The sequence below is a fragment of the Mauremys reevesii genome, linkage group 2 (genome assembly GCF_016161935.1).
Source record: "Mauremys reevesii isolate NIE-2019 linkage group 2, ASM1616193v1, whole genome shotgun sequence".
NCBI lineage: Eukaryota > Metazoa > Chordata > Testudines > Geoemydidae > Mauremys > Mauremys reevesii.
Window position 1 is genome coordinate 61,913,137 of NC_052624.1, and position 14,334 is coordinate 61,927,470.

The window sequence follows — 14,334 nt, forward strand, 5'->3', positions numbered from 1 at the left end:
AGCCAGAATCCCTGTCTATAACTCATAAGAGACGCAAGACCAGCTAAAGCCCCAGAATAGAGGATGGTAGCAATGATACTTGCTCTTCATGTTAAAGATGGATGTCTATTTTAACAGCTTCCTGGGTTTTGTGCGCTGATGTCAGGGCCTTTTCATTTCAATGCAGGTTGTTTTTTTTTTAAATGGACAATATGAAAGGAAGAACCAATGTTTTGTTCTTACTATGCAGGGAGGAAGTGTGACTACATATACATCTAAATTAAACAAAATGTTATTTATTTAGTCATTAAAAAGCTACACTATACTTCAGGAGGCTGGTGTGAATTGCATGTTCATCTTGCCATGTGTAATTGCTTACACATATGGGCTATGAATGTGTTTGTGTACACAATGTTTTCAAGGCATTTTTCTTCCAGATCTGAATACATTTGTAATTAACTAAAAGTATCAACAGTTAAGAGTCAGCAGCTGTATATATGCTGCAGTGGAAATCTGGTGTAAGAAAGACACCCCACAGCTCTAATTATCTCAGTAGCTTTACCTTTCCCAATAGTTAACATTCATGCTGCAAACCTGGGAAGCATACAATGAGGAGGGATTGCCAGGTGCAATTGTTTTGCTTTGATATACAAGAAATAGTCTGGATTCCTTCAGTACCACAGTGACAGGCACAGTGTAAGAACTTGAGTAATACAATAGTAACCCACCTTCCTGCTCTGGGAGTTTTTCTGAGCGAGGAGTGAAGGATTAGGCCTGTGTACTGAGTCACTAGCAAAAATGAATTTTTGCATTAGCTTAGGTCCTAAATCATCCAGGGGGGGTCCCAAACTGTAGTACACTTACCTCCAGGGTACACAAAACATCTCTGGGGGGTGGTACGTGGGAGAAATTGATGGATTTTATTTATTGCATTTTTGTAATAGGCTAATCAGACAAAGCTTAAACTCTATGGGAATTTGTTATATACACTACGGTAGTTATTTACTTCAAAATGTACCAGTGAGAACACAGATACACAGAACCCTCACCTCTAATCACCATACAACATGGGTTCAGTTGCCTAGCAACTGTCCAGTGTAACTGAGCTCAGAATTTAGGGTTTTTACCCCCCTCCCAGTTGTATACGTTGCACTATATCTGTGCATAAGAGTGAAATATGGACAGATGGCTAAAGACAGGTTCAGTGGTGAGCTAGAGCCAGTTCCCACAGGTTCCCAAGAACCGGTTGCTAAAATTAGACCTCCGTGGAGAACTGGTTGTTAAAGGGCCAGGAGGTGGGCAAAGAACTCCAGTCCGCGGGCCGGACCATCCTGTTGATCCCAGGATTCCCAGCTGGGGAGGTTGAGGCTCCCCCTGCCCTTCCCCTGCTTCCCCCCAGCTGCAGCGTGGCCAGCCACGGGCACCAGCTGGGCAGCTCAGCTGAGCTCTGGAGTCGTCCTGCTGCCGCTTTTTGAGAGGCCCGGCAAGGTGTGTGGGGGGTCCTGCTGCAAGCTCCAGGGCTGGCCAGAGGGGAAGGGAGGGAACGGGGCAAGTGAGGCAATTGGCCCGGGCCCTGCAGGGGCCCCGGGCCCCACGAGGATGTCTCCTCCGCTTCCCCCACCCCGAAGAGCCACAGCATGGCCAGCAGCTGGGCAGCTCAGCTGAGCTCTGGGCTGTCGGCAAGGTAAGGGGGCTGCAAGCTCCGGGGCCTGGGTGGGGGGCAATTTGCCCCGGGCCTCTGGCCCCATGAGGATGTCTCCCGCCGCCCGCAGAGCTGCAGCATGGCCAGCAGCTGGGCAGCTCAGCTGAGCTCCTGAGTCATCCTGCTGCTTTGAGCTGCCGGCAAGGTAAGGGGGGAGGGGGCTGCAAGTTCTAGGGTTGCCGGGGGGCAACTGGGGCAATTTGCCCCAGGCCCTGCAGGGCCCCCCGGGTATGTCTCCCCCTGCCCCCCCCCCTTAAATCATAACTTTTTATAGGGAACCGGTTAAGATTTTGGCAGCTCATCACTGGACAGGTTGTCTTAAGAACTCACAAAGTATCAGTGATGAGAAGGGTAGGGGTCCGCAGGCAGCTGGTAGATCTGGAAGAGGGTACGCACTAATAAAAGTTAGGAACCTCTGATCTACACTAAAGATTTAAAATGGTCGCAAATATCCCAGAACAGTATTGCCAACCCACAGTGCTCAAAAACAAGAAGTCAAACCTCCCCCACCCCCAATCATGACATTCTCTTATAAAATCATGGGATTTTAAAACAATGAGACGTTTGGGGTTTAGTTTGCCTTCTGGAGTCTGAGTCTTTAGGAGTTTGTGTTTTCAAGCTTTTCTCACAATCATGAGAGCTAGAAATATTCCTAAGCAGACTCATGATAAAATTGTGAGAGTTGGCAACACTGCTTAGTTGTATGAACAGCCTGTTGCTTTGGACTCCATTAACTTACGGTTCTTGAGCCAGCTTTTGATTATTAATGAATTAAGCATATTACACAGATTTGGAAAAAAACAGACAGCACATGGAAGGTACAATAATGGTCACATCCAATAGCTATGGTGACACTTGTTAATTGGGACACTGAAACACTTAAATACCACCTTTGTCCCCTCAAATTTTCCTTGAGAATTTTCTTTGTTAATTTTGTAGGAAAATAGTGATGGAAAGATTCTATTTGGAATGTCTGATAACTATTGGCAGCAGGGACAACTAGAACTTGGAGATGACTTGACCTGCTGATTGGGGGGCCAGGGGAGGGAGGGCAAAGTGAGAGCAGCTGACTTCAGCAGTGTTACTGAGCATGCTCATTCCGTGAGCACGCTCAGTACAAGCCAAGTAACTAATCAGGGAGGGGGGGAGGGGGCATGTGACCCCCTAATGCCCTCCCCCCCAGGTGTCCCCTCTGATCTTGAAGAAGCAATTCATTCTTGAGTCAGCTTTTGATTATTAATGCAAAAATAAACTAAGATGGAGATGCAACAGGGGATTGGACTGTGCAATTCCTGCAACTCTCTCTCAAAACAGTCCAATGTTATGCCCAATGGACCAGTTTTCCTGTTGAGTCAGAAAGCCCAAATTTCACCTGCCTCAAGCTGAGCCTGTATTATTTCAAACTGCTGACTTTAAACAATTGTGTCCTGCATCTTTAAAGGCCAGATTAAAATACAAGAGAATGACGCTTGAGTAACACTGTGCAAATGAGAGAAAGGCTGATTTGCAAAAAAGATTTAAGCTCCTAAAATAGCAGCTGTGGCTATGAAATCAGTGGAGTTTTAGAGTACTACCAGGCAAAATTAAATAATATATTTAACTGAAATCACAGAACAGTTTTAAAATGCAACTTTTATATCACTTGTTTAATGTTATACATGATACAATAAACTTGCAGTAAACAGATCCAATATTTAAAGAGTTTTCTTTAAGACCGCATCGGAACACAGTAAATTGGAAGTTTTCCATAGCTGTTGATCTCTCAAGTCTTCATCTCCCTTAGCTGCAACTTACACCAGTAATAAACTGGTTAAACATAGCAACAAGTTTTGACTCACTCGTGTTTTAATTTGTACAATCTCAAAACCTCCACTAATAATTTACCTTCTTTTTTATTTTGGAAATTTAAACCAGTGGAAACCTCTCAGTGTTACCACCACAGAAAGTCTTGCACAGGGTTTGCATGCAATAGACCTAGAAGAGGTGGATCAGGCTTGGGGTCTAGTTTGGCCAGGAATGTAAATTGTTTTGAGAGTACAATTTGTTTTGCTACATGTGCTACTGTATTACTTTGATTTTGAGGGAAGAGGGAAAACCCCACCACCTCCACTCAAATGTGTAATTTTCTATACATCTATTTTCTGCAGTAGTTTGATAGACATACTTCTGATATGCATGAAAATACTACCTATATGTACAAAGAGTACAGAAAAGAGATACAACCAATTTAGTGCAAGACACTTAAATATTTATCTGAACACAACAAGCAGTTAAAGGAAGATCAACGAGTCCATACATGTAATTATAAGGCAGATGGTCTTTTTTTAATACAAGATCTTAAATACGCTGCTTATAATAAGAGGTAGAATATATCAAAAATTTATTTAAGAAAACGTGTTACTCTTACACAATAAATGTACTAAGTTTTTAAAAAGTATCCCTGTTGTGATTTCTTTTAGATAAATAAAAAGTCCAGCTACGGAAGCATTAGATTTCGTGCTCTATGTCGATTTTACTTACTGGAAAAAAGAGAAAGGTCTTCTTTCATGTGGTCAGTGCTCAAGCATTAACCAAGACCTTTTTGGGGCTGTAAATTTGAAGATTCCTGGTGAAGATCAGGAATCACCACCAAACCTTCTCTAGTGTTATGAGTAGCAGGGTAAAATTGTCTAAGTAAGGCAGGAGAATCATGAATACAAGCTCACTATTACCTCTTTTAATAGTGACAAGCAAATAAAAACAGGAATTTATTTAATTTCTACAGAAAAAAATAAAAAAAGGTTACTCAGACTCCAGCACCAGCAGACTCGCTTTGTTTCAATAATTAAAAGCTGTCTGAGGCAAGAGACAGCTGAACTACTCATTCCAACCTTGGTAGCCCACTTAAAGTTCATGTAACCATGGCTTCCATTCATGTTTCTTAGCACAGCCAGGAGAGGCTGATATTTTCTCCTTTGTAATTCAATAAGGCATACATTAAAACTGAACTTGCATTATTACCCTTTGGAAAAGTAGTGTTAAAGCTTCTTTTTCTCCCCTCCCCAGCCCAGCCATTAACATTCAATAATGTTTATTTTATTAAATAGTTTATAAAAAACAGTTTTTTTATACATTCAGACAATCATGGTAACAATCAAATAGTAAAGAAATCAAATGAGGAAAATATATGTGTCAAATTCTAAATGAAGCACTATTCTAGAAGGTACGCAATGTATGAAGCAGTACACACACAAAAATCAGAAATACAGATGAGCCTCTTCTAAGGTCCTCTTTCACCAGAGAACAGGATTGTCCATTTTGGAAAAACCAGGGTCTTTTCTAAGATCCATGTATGTTCCATTGCTCACCCAGGAGTCATCTGTGGATTTCCTGTCAAAAGATTAAAGCCATTTCCTGAATGTATAGCTGAAGCCGACTTTGTACTTTTGCTGCCCTTTGGATTCTTGGTGCTGCCACCCCCCATTAGGTCTTGAGTTGCCTGATTTTCAGAGGGGGTAAGCGCCCACCGTTTGCTGGAATGGTGAGTGCTCAGCATTTTTTTAAAATCAGGCTCTAGGCTTCTCCCTTGCCTCCACGTCCACAGCCAACTTCCTGGAAACCCTTGTGAGGATGGTCTTCCTAAATGATCCAGGATATTACTTTTGTCCCCATTGTGACTGTCTGAATCTGGAGGAGTCTTTAACTTCACTCCAAGAATGGCTTATAGCACTAGTTTTTACTGTGGTGGTTCTTAAAGGCCTCAATCAAGGTTCAGGGCCCATGGAGTTAGGCACTGTACATATAGACAGGTCCTGCCCTGAGAAGATCACAGTCGAACTTTGGTCATAAATGCTCTACATTAGATTAAACAGCCATTTATTCTAAAATTATTTTAAATAAAGCCAGGTTTACTTATTTTAGAAGAGAGAGAAAATCCTAGTAATCAAAGGTAAACCTGTATAATCCGTATCTGATCTAGGATTCGGGTAACAGCCTTGCTAGAGATTTTAGCCTATTGATTTAAATCAAAGCACATGTCCTACATACTCTTACAGTGACTACCTTCACGTTGACCTGCCCTGGCGCTCTGTTAGAGCTCACTACCCTCATAATTATACTTCTACCAATATACATTTTACATGATATGTTCCACCTTACCCAATATTTAACCAAAATTTGTTTCTCCAAGTCAAGGGGCGTTCCCGCCTGCAATCTGCCTTTGTGGAATATTGAATAGATCAACAATGTCTTCATATTAAAGGATCCGGGGGAATGCACAATTAAACAGTACTTGGGTGTCTTACCTGCTACACTGACTGGTTAGCCTGCTGGAGGCAAAGTTTGGTTCTTTTAGTCAAAATCACAGTTACCATCTGATGGCATGGCTACACTTGCAGATGTAGAGCGCTGGGAGTTAAACTAGCCCTCGGAGCCAGCAGCAGGGAAAGCTCTGCTGTGTGTTCACACTGTGCTCCTTGTGACTGTGCAGCATATCCACATTAGCAGCTCTTGCAACGCCACAATGAGCAGTGCATTGTGGTAGCTATCCCAGTGTGCAAGTGGCTGCAGCGTGCTTTGGAAAGGGTTTGCAAAGCCTGGGGGGCAGAGAGTGTCAGCATGCTATCTTTTAAGTTCAAACAGTGGCAGGGGGAAACCCAACATCAGCCCCCCCTCCCCCTTTCTCTCTCTCACACACACACACACACCCACACACACCCCTCTGCAGCAGGAGCATTCCACACTTATGGTTTGCTTTGTTTCCCGGAGTAGATAAGCATGTGGGCTGTCAGAAACGGAGCTTTGAAAGGGGATATCCGCATGCCTGCAGCCGAGTTCAAAACAATGACCAGAGTGGCCACTTGACTTCAGGGGATTACGGGATGTTTCTGGAGGCCAATCACAGCACAGTAATGCAACGTCATCCACACTGACACCCCGGCACTCCAGCCAGGGCACAGAAAACTCTATGCTGCTTGTGGAGGTGGATTACCAGGGGCACTCCAGCCACAGGGTCCAGGCGCTCTAAGTGCCTTGCCAGTGTGGACACCTCAGGAGTTAGGGAGCCCGGAGCTGATTTAATTCACTCTATCTTGCAAGTGTAGCCAAGGCCTTAGTTTAGTAGTTATTGATATTGGATGATTGGGGTTAACTCACCCCAACTCCTCAGACACAAGGAATTTTTTTTATTCACCTCTTTATATGTACATTGTAAATGTTCCTATGTGTCTCTCTCAAATTCCCCCTCTGAAAGTAAGACACCTAACCCCACTGCAAAGAATTAATTCCTCATGAATCCCCAGGCCTTTTGCCTAGATATATACCAGTTCTACTCTGAATCTGGCCCCAACCTTCTTACTAGACCCTGAACCAAGGACACAGCAGGTAAGCGCAACGTTCTCTCCAATATTCACTTTTAAACTTGTAGTTGCCAAAGCCTGCATTAGCCATTTTATGTTATGAATGCAAAGTTTCTCTCTCCCCCCTTATATAGACAACACACAAATGATGTAAGTGACTTCATTGCTTGCATAAAGTGTCAGATTGCTAACCCAGGAAAAACTTGCTGCACATGGAATTCCTGTCAACTTCATTGGGAGGGCTATGCACAGAGGGCTTACACAGAGCAGGTGCCAAGCTTAATCCTTCCACTTCAACTGTGTGCCTTAACTCTTACTCAAAGAGATGAAAAGACAAATTCATTCCCCAGGCAAATTCAATCTGCAGCTTCGGTATGGAGGCTGCCAACTGAGATTGTATTTGTAATCCCAGAAAACAAAACAAAAGAAGTTTAGGGATGTCATGGAGAAGGGCATATTTGTTCCTTGGCTACTAATCTAACTTTGAAGCAAGTTTATATGGCCAGGTTCCAAAAAAACATGATTGTAAAAGTTGACTCATGGAAATACTCACCCCCTGCCTCATGGTGGTACAAAGCCAGTGCTGTGACACAAAAACTTCACTAAATTACAGTATCTGAAATTTGTTACATAATACCTGAAAAATCTAGGTTGATGCTCCAGGTTGTTTTCTTCTAGAACCTTTCGCCGTTCTCTCTGCAACTGTTCAATCCTCTGCTTTTGCATTTCAGCTCCTTCAATATTCCCTTCCTCTAAAAACCTATAGTACAGCAATGATATAAGAGCCAAAGATTATTGGTGCTTCTACTTTGTTTTTGCGATGCCCTCCCATTGACTCAAAGTTTCAGAATCTGAATTCTAAAATCATGCAGTTTGTAGTTCAGCTATTGTGAACAATTAATTTGGTAAAGCAAGATTTTTCATTCACACAAAAGGAAAGTGATGGAGCAAACTGGGAGGGGTTGCAAACACTTTGGAGGACAGGATTAGAATTTAGATTACATTCAATAAAGACAAGTGCAAAGGACCATAGTTAGGGAGGAAAAATCCAATGCACAAATAAAAAAGTGAAATAAATGGGTAGGCAGCAGTATTGCAGAAAAGGATCCGAGTGTTATAGCTGATCACAAATTGAATATGGATTTCCACTACATCTTCAACAATCACCACCCGTCCATCAAACACTCTCTAGAACATTCCCACACCAGCATCATCTTCAACAACAGAACCCTACGAACAACTATATACAAGAAACCCATTGATCACCACACTTACCTCCACAGATCCTACTATAGCAAGAAATTGGTTTCTACAGCCAGATACCACAGAATATGTTCCAGAGAGAAAGTCCAGGATACACACCTAAACATACTTAAACCTGCTTTCCCCAAACAAGGACACTCTGCCAGAGAAGTATATTGCATCATGGAATGGGCCACCCAAATACCCTAGGAACACCTGCTTCAATACAGGGAAAAAAACCTCACTAACAGCACAGCCCTAGTTGTCACCTACCACATAGGGGTTCCAGTGTGAGGTGGTGTCACACAATTATAATCCATATTTGATGGGGACCACATACTGAGGAAACCTTTCCTGAATCCTCTCTTCTGTTCTTCAAACCACCACCTAATCTTACCAAGCTCAGCATCAGAAGCAAGCTCCTCACAGGCCAGGACACACTAACTCAGAGTGGCACCAGATCCTGCCAGAACAATAGAGACAAAACCTGCAAACATATCTCCACTGCTATGATAATTAAGGCTACGAGTCTTTCATGGAGGTCTAGGAAGTCACAGATTCAGTGACTTTTGGGACCTCCATGACTTCCGCAGCTGCAGCGGCTGGTGTGGCTGACCCCAGAGCCGCCTGAGCACCTGGAACAGCTCGCTGTACCAGCGGCTGCTCCAGCAGCCCCAGGCAACTGGTCCCAGGTGCTGTCCCGGAGGAGCGGCAGCAGGGCCATGGGCCACCCCCCAAGCCTGGAGGAGTGCCAGTGGTTCACGGGCCATCCCCCAGCATCCACTGGAGAAACATCCCCACCTCATAGCACCTAAAATTTAGTTAGGGGTATTTTTAGTAAAAGTCATGGACGGGTCACTGGCCATGACTTTTTGGTTATTGTCTGTGACTTTTACTAAAAATACCCATGACTAAATCGTAGCCTTAATGATGATCAATACCCTCTCCCCAACACTCTGTTCAATAACCATGGGTCCTACACATGCTTATCACAACATGTGGTGTACCTCATCCAGTGCATCAAATGCCCCGACAACTATGTGGGTGAAACCAGACAATCACTACACTCTTGAATGAACTCACACAGAAATATGATAAAAAGACAAAACACCATATCACCTGAGGATGAACACTTTTCACAAAGCAATCACTTTGTATCTGATCTGTCAGATCCTCAAAGAAATCCTAGAGAACACCTTCAAAAGACAAGCCTGGGAGCTTAAACTCCTAACTCCACTAGACTCTAAAAATCATGGACTCCGATACTGGCTCCTTACAACAAATGTATAACACCCCTGACTGCAAACCCTTAATTGCCTACTTCATTTTAAGTGGTTTCCCATAGCATGTGTGAATCCCTTATGCTTAATCTGTCTCAATTTCTTATATTTAGCTCAGGCACTCTGGTTACCTTTCCCAGACCTGAAGGAAAACTGAGAAGCTCAAAAGTGTTGTCCCTTTCACCAACAGAAGTTGGTCCAATAAGAGATTACCTCACCTATCTTGTCTCTCTCAAATTGAATATGAGTGAACAATGTGATGCTGTTGTGAAAAGGAAAATGTCATTCTGAATTTATTACCAGGAGTGTCATATCTAAGATTCAGGAGGTAATTTCCACCCCCGCCCCCCCCCCCCCACACACTCATCAATGGCGAGGCCTCTGCTGAGGTACTGTGTCCAGTTTTAGCACCATACTTTAAGAAGGATGTGAATAAACTGGTGAGAGTCCAGAGGAGAGTAACAAAAATGATAAAAGGTTTAGAAATCAGTGTCTAAGGAAAGGTTGAAAAAATTGGGCATGTTTAGTCTAAAGAGAAGAGAAGACTGAAAGGGAACATGATAATTCAAATATGTAAAAGGTTGTTCTAAAGCAGATAGTGATCAACTGTTCTCCATGGCCACAGAGTAGCAGCAGTAATCAGCTTAGTTTGCAGCAAGGGCAATTTAAGTTAGGTATTAGGAAAAATGTTCCAACTATAAGGGTAGTTAAGCTTTGGAATAGGTTACCTAAGGAGGTTGTGGGATCCCCATCACTAGAGGTTTTTAAGAACAGGTTAGGAAAACACCTGTGAAAAGGTGGTGTAGGTTTACTTAATCCTGCCTGAGCTCTGGACGATGGACTAGACCAGTGGTTCTCGACCTTTCCAAACTACTGTACCCCTTTCAGGAGTCTGATTTGTCTTGCGTACCCCTAAGTTTCACCTCACTTAAAAACTACTTGCTTACAAAATCAGACATAAAAATACAGAAGTGTCACAGCACACTGGAAGACTTCTGCGTACCCCCAGCAGTATGCGTACTGGTTGAGAACCACCAGACTAGATGACCTCTTGCAGTCCCTTCCAGTCTTACATTTCCATGATTCTATGAAAACAAGTTCCGTAAGGCCTTGTCTGCACTAGGTTCTCTCCCTCCCCCTCTTAAAATTTCCCATTTTTGCAGTTCTACTGGAAACTCAGACAAGGCACTGATGGCTGTCAACATTTTTAACACCATAGCCAAGATTTTTCAAAAGATTTTAGGGCAGAGTCTCTATTTTGGAGTACAAATGGCAACATTTTAGAGGTGCCTAACTTTCAGAGAATGCCAAGCACTCATCCACTGAAAAACAAGTCAGAACCCTCAAATGAAGTCACCCCAAAAAAATCACATTGGAAAATCTTGGTCCATAACAACTAGACCCGCTCAAAGCCAGGGGTTAAATCTGATGCTTAAATCTGATCTCTGTTAGTGCTCCCACCACTGCTAGTAGTAAGTGGAGCAGCACGGGTGCACGCAAAAGTGGGAAACAAAAGAGTCTATTCTAAAGAGCCCAAGTGTGGAATAAAAAGTGACTTCATAAGGAGTAAAGAATACTGTATGAAAAAATATATATGCAAAACATGTTACCTTTGGTCTGGCCTAAAGCGTGTGTCAGTAGGTGGTAGGAATGGCCTACTCTGTGGGTCCAGTTCATTTAACTCTAATGCAAACTGTGTAAATCCATAACACTGCTCATAATCTTTAGGCATGGGATCTAAAAGGAAGCACGTATAAAGAATGCAAATTAGGCTTTTATCTTTTTTTTAAGAAGTCCTGCTATTTTAACACGTTAAGGCTTTAAAGCTCACACCACCCCAAATAGCTTCCTGGAATCTCAGTCAAAATAAAACAAAAATGAATAAATTACATATTGCAGAAGGGCATGACCTTAGAGCTTGATACCATTTTGGAGAGAGATGGGTGCAAACCATCAAACTTTGTGGGAATTCATATTTGAATCCGATTGCAGAACTGAACTTTTTGGGCCCATCTTTAATTTTTAAGTACAGGCATCCATTAAACATCTTCAGAAACTTAAAAATATTCCTTTATTTTTTTAGAAATAAACTCACACCTAACACTTGCCCAAATGTGGAATCGAGACTCAAAACCGGGAGAATACAGTACAAAGTAAAAAAATAAATAAAAAATCCATGATTAGTTTCTTTACCAAAAGTAATATTTGAGAACTCTAATTACACAATTTAGCTTTTCAGATTTAAGTTTTACACATTAGAAGCAGAACAGCCAATTTGTATACAATAATAATAAACCTGGGCCTAACATGTAGCATGAGATGAGGTATGAACATGAGGTAAATTCATTCTCAAGCAAATTTAAATTCTGCATAAGAAAGTGTTGATTATACTGGTTACTAACTTGCTCGCCATATGCAGGTTGGTGAAGACGGGGTCCCACAGTATATACTCTCGTGCCATTTCCCAAAAAGCCGATGCACTACTTTCCCATCTCTGTCCATGACACTGCCTTCAATCTCATGCATATTAGGATTCCAATATTTTGCCTATAGTTAAAATGAACAGAAACAATATTGCTGCAAAGATAGAAGTATGAGCTATTTTGCCATTTAGATGTGTTAGTGTGTAGGACTCTCATGAGGATGCTTTTTCTTAAAGAATAGCTATATGTAAGATCTGGGAGACACATCCATTCATTTTCATCTACACTACACAGTGTTACTGACATCAAGCAACCCCCAGTAATTTTAACTAGTTGACTTGCAAAACTCCTTTAAATGTTTATAAAAATCTCTGAAAGTTCCATTTTTTTAAACGGAAAAGTTAAGGTAAAGCAGGGGATGGACTTTGATTTTGCAAAACCCAAGGCAGAACCAGAGATGGGTCAGATCCATGGCCTATTTATCTAAACTCCTTCACTTCTACGAATTTGAGAGAGAGAGAGATTGATGCTCGGGTAAATAGTCCCACTTTTAGCCAGTTTACAATGTAGAATACTTAAGATTTCCAGTACAGCTCAAACTTTAAAATCTCAGCTCCAAACACTGTATAATAATGTGTTTGTAATTTTTCAATTAAAAATAAGCATTTGAAAATCATTTCAGTGCTACCTAGAAAGTGACAGACAGTACTCCTCGGAACAAATCAACAAAAAAATGAAATTTCAAAGGATGTTTTACAGTAGTTTCTTTTCCCCTGCTGCAGATGCATGCAACAGCACTTACCCTGTGGATAAAAGGGATGAAACAAACACTTGCTCCAAGAAACTTGGATAAGGAGAACCAGGATTTAGGTAAGTATCCCAATATGTTATGCAAAAGTCTCTCTCAGGTAGCAACCAGCCTAGTCACTAGATGCCTCACTGGGTTTCTAGTTGCCACGGGCTTCCAAGAAGCCATTTTAATCCACTGCTAATATAATTTTAAATTGGATGGTCAGGAGTACTTCATGCCTCCTCCTGAAGCACAAGCCTTACACAACAGCTCAGCTAAGCTAGTACACAGTGTACACAAAAGGCAGGCGTCGAGTACTGACTGCTCCCCTTGGACTGCGAGTGCCAGTTCTACAGCTGCTGGTAAAAGACAACTTGAGAGCAAACAGAACAGACTGCCCCACAGGGCTTTAGTGAGAGGCATGTGGAGAGTCACCACTAGTGGATACCTAGTGCCTGTCTTTAGTCAGAGGCAGCTGGAAAGTACCCACTCTTCCCTTATCCTTGTGGTTTCTTTCCATATCTCAGGAGTCTCCTCACACCAAGCAGCAACTTTTACTTTCTGCCTGGCCCTCTCTAATGAAATGCAATTCTTTTAGAGTTCTATTCTCCTCCCGATGGACACAAATCTCCAAAACACCGGTGTCAATTACAATTAGATCCAAGGGAAAATGTAATCCATAAGCAGTCCAGGGAACAAGAGTACCCTGCTGGACATGACTCTACTATATAGCATCCTCCTTACAGCAGCACTCATTAGAAAAAGTATGATCAACAACGCTGCGGTGAGTGAAAGTCACACCTTTATGAAAGTCAGTTTGCAGAAACAAGTGTCGTCATTCAGGTTTTTGATGATGATCTCTCCATAGTGTTCAATCCATCTTTGCCCACTTAAGATGTTATGGATACAAGAAGTCACCTTATTCCACTCAAAATGGTCTCTGAAACTTGAAGCAAGAGAAAGAGATGAATGATGCCATCCCTAAAATAACCAATGAACTCATAACAATGACTAATGGAGGAATTTTCTTATTAAAAAATGTAAAATGAGTCTTTCCAAATGCATCAGTCTTCTTTCTCTTTCCCCTCTCTCTCCCCGGCAAGCACAATGACACAGCAAGAAAATCCATTTCCCTGAAAAACCTTTGCACTTCTGGTGTAAACCATAGCATTGAATTCAGATAGTTCTCTTAGCTCATCCAAAGTTAAAAAAACATAGTGCTCATATTGCATATAACAATTGGTTAAGGGAAGGAGCATTAAAATGCCCATTTCATTAAGTGTCCACTGTTCACAGTCCCTCACCAACATCTAGGGCCTGACAAAGCCCGCTGAAGTCAAGGGGAGTCTCTAGACTTCAATCCACTTTCAGTCAGGCCCTCACAGCTTGCGTGCTAGGTAAGAGCATAACACCACAGACTTCATTCCTGAAGAGGCAGTTGCATATGAGAGCAAGAGCAAAAGGAAAAAATATTAACAAATAAAATTAACTAACAAGGTAATTATATAACATTAACATCTATATTCCAAGGAAATTCTCCATTGTTAAATGCTCAGCATTGTTTTTAAAAATGTCTGAAAAT

At 42.0% G+C, this 14,334-nt stretch overlaps 1 protein-coding gene across 4 annotated transcripts in view; it reads right to left on the minus strand.

Annotated features, from left to right (window-relative positions):
* Nucleotides 1–3,312: 3,312 nt before the first annotated feature.
* The window catches only part of OSBPL3 (oxysterol binding protein like 3), a 130,367-nt gene continuing 119,345 nt past the window's right edge, over nucleotides 3,313–14,334 (minus strand). For all 4 annotated transcript variants that reach the window (XM_039524730.1, XM_039524729.1, XM_039524731.1 and 1 more), the window contains 5 exons: nucleotides 13,554–13,698; nucleotides 11,942–12,086; nucleotides 11,150–11,276; nucleotides 7,655–7,777; nucleotides 3,313–5,050 (listed from right to left, as the gene is read on the minus strand). In XM_039524730.1, coding sequence (XP_039380664.1) covers nucleotides 4,954–5,050; nucleotides 7,655–7,777; nucleotides 11,150–11,276; nucleotides 11,942–12,086; nucleotides 13,554–13,698 — 637 coding nt within the window. In that variant the 3' untranslated portion in view covers nucleotides 3,313–4,953. The remainder of the gene's footprint in view (nucleotides 5,051–7,654; nucleotides 7,778–11,149; nucleotides 11,277–11,941; nucleotides 12,087–13,553; nucleotides 13,699–14,334) is intronic.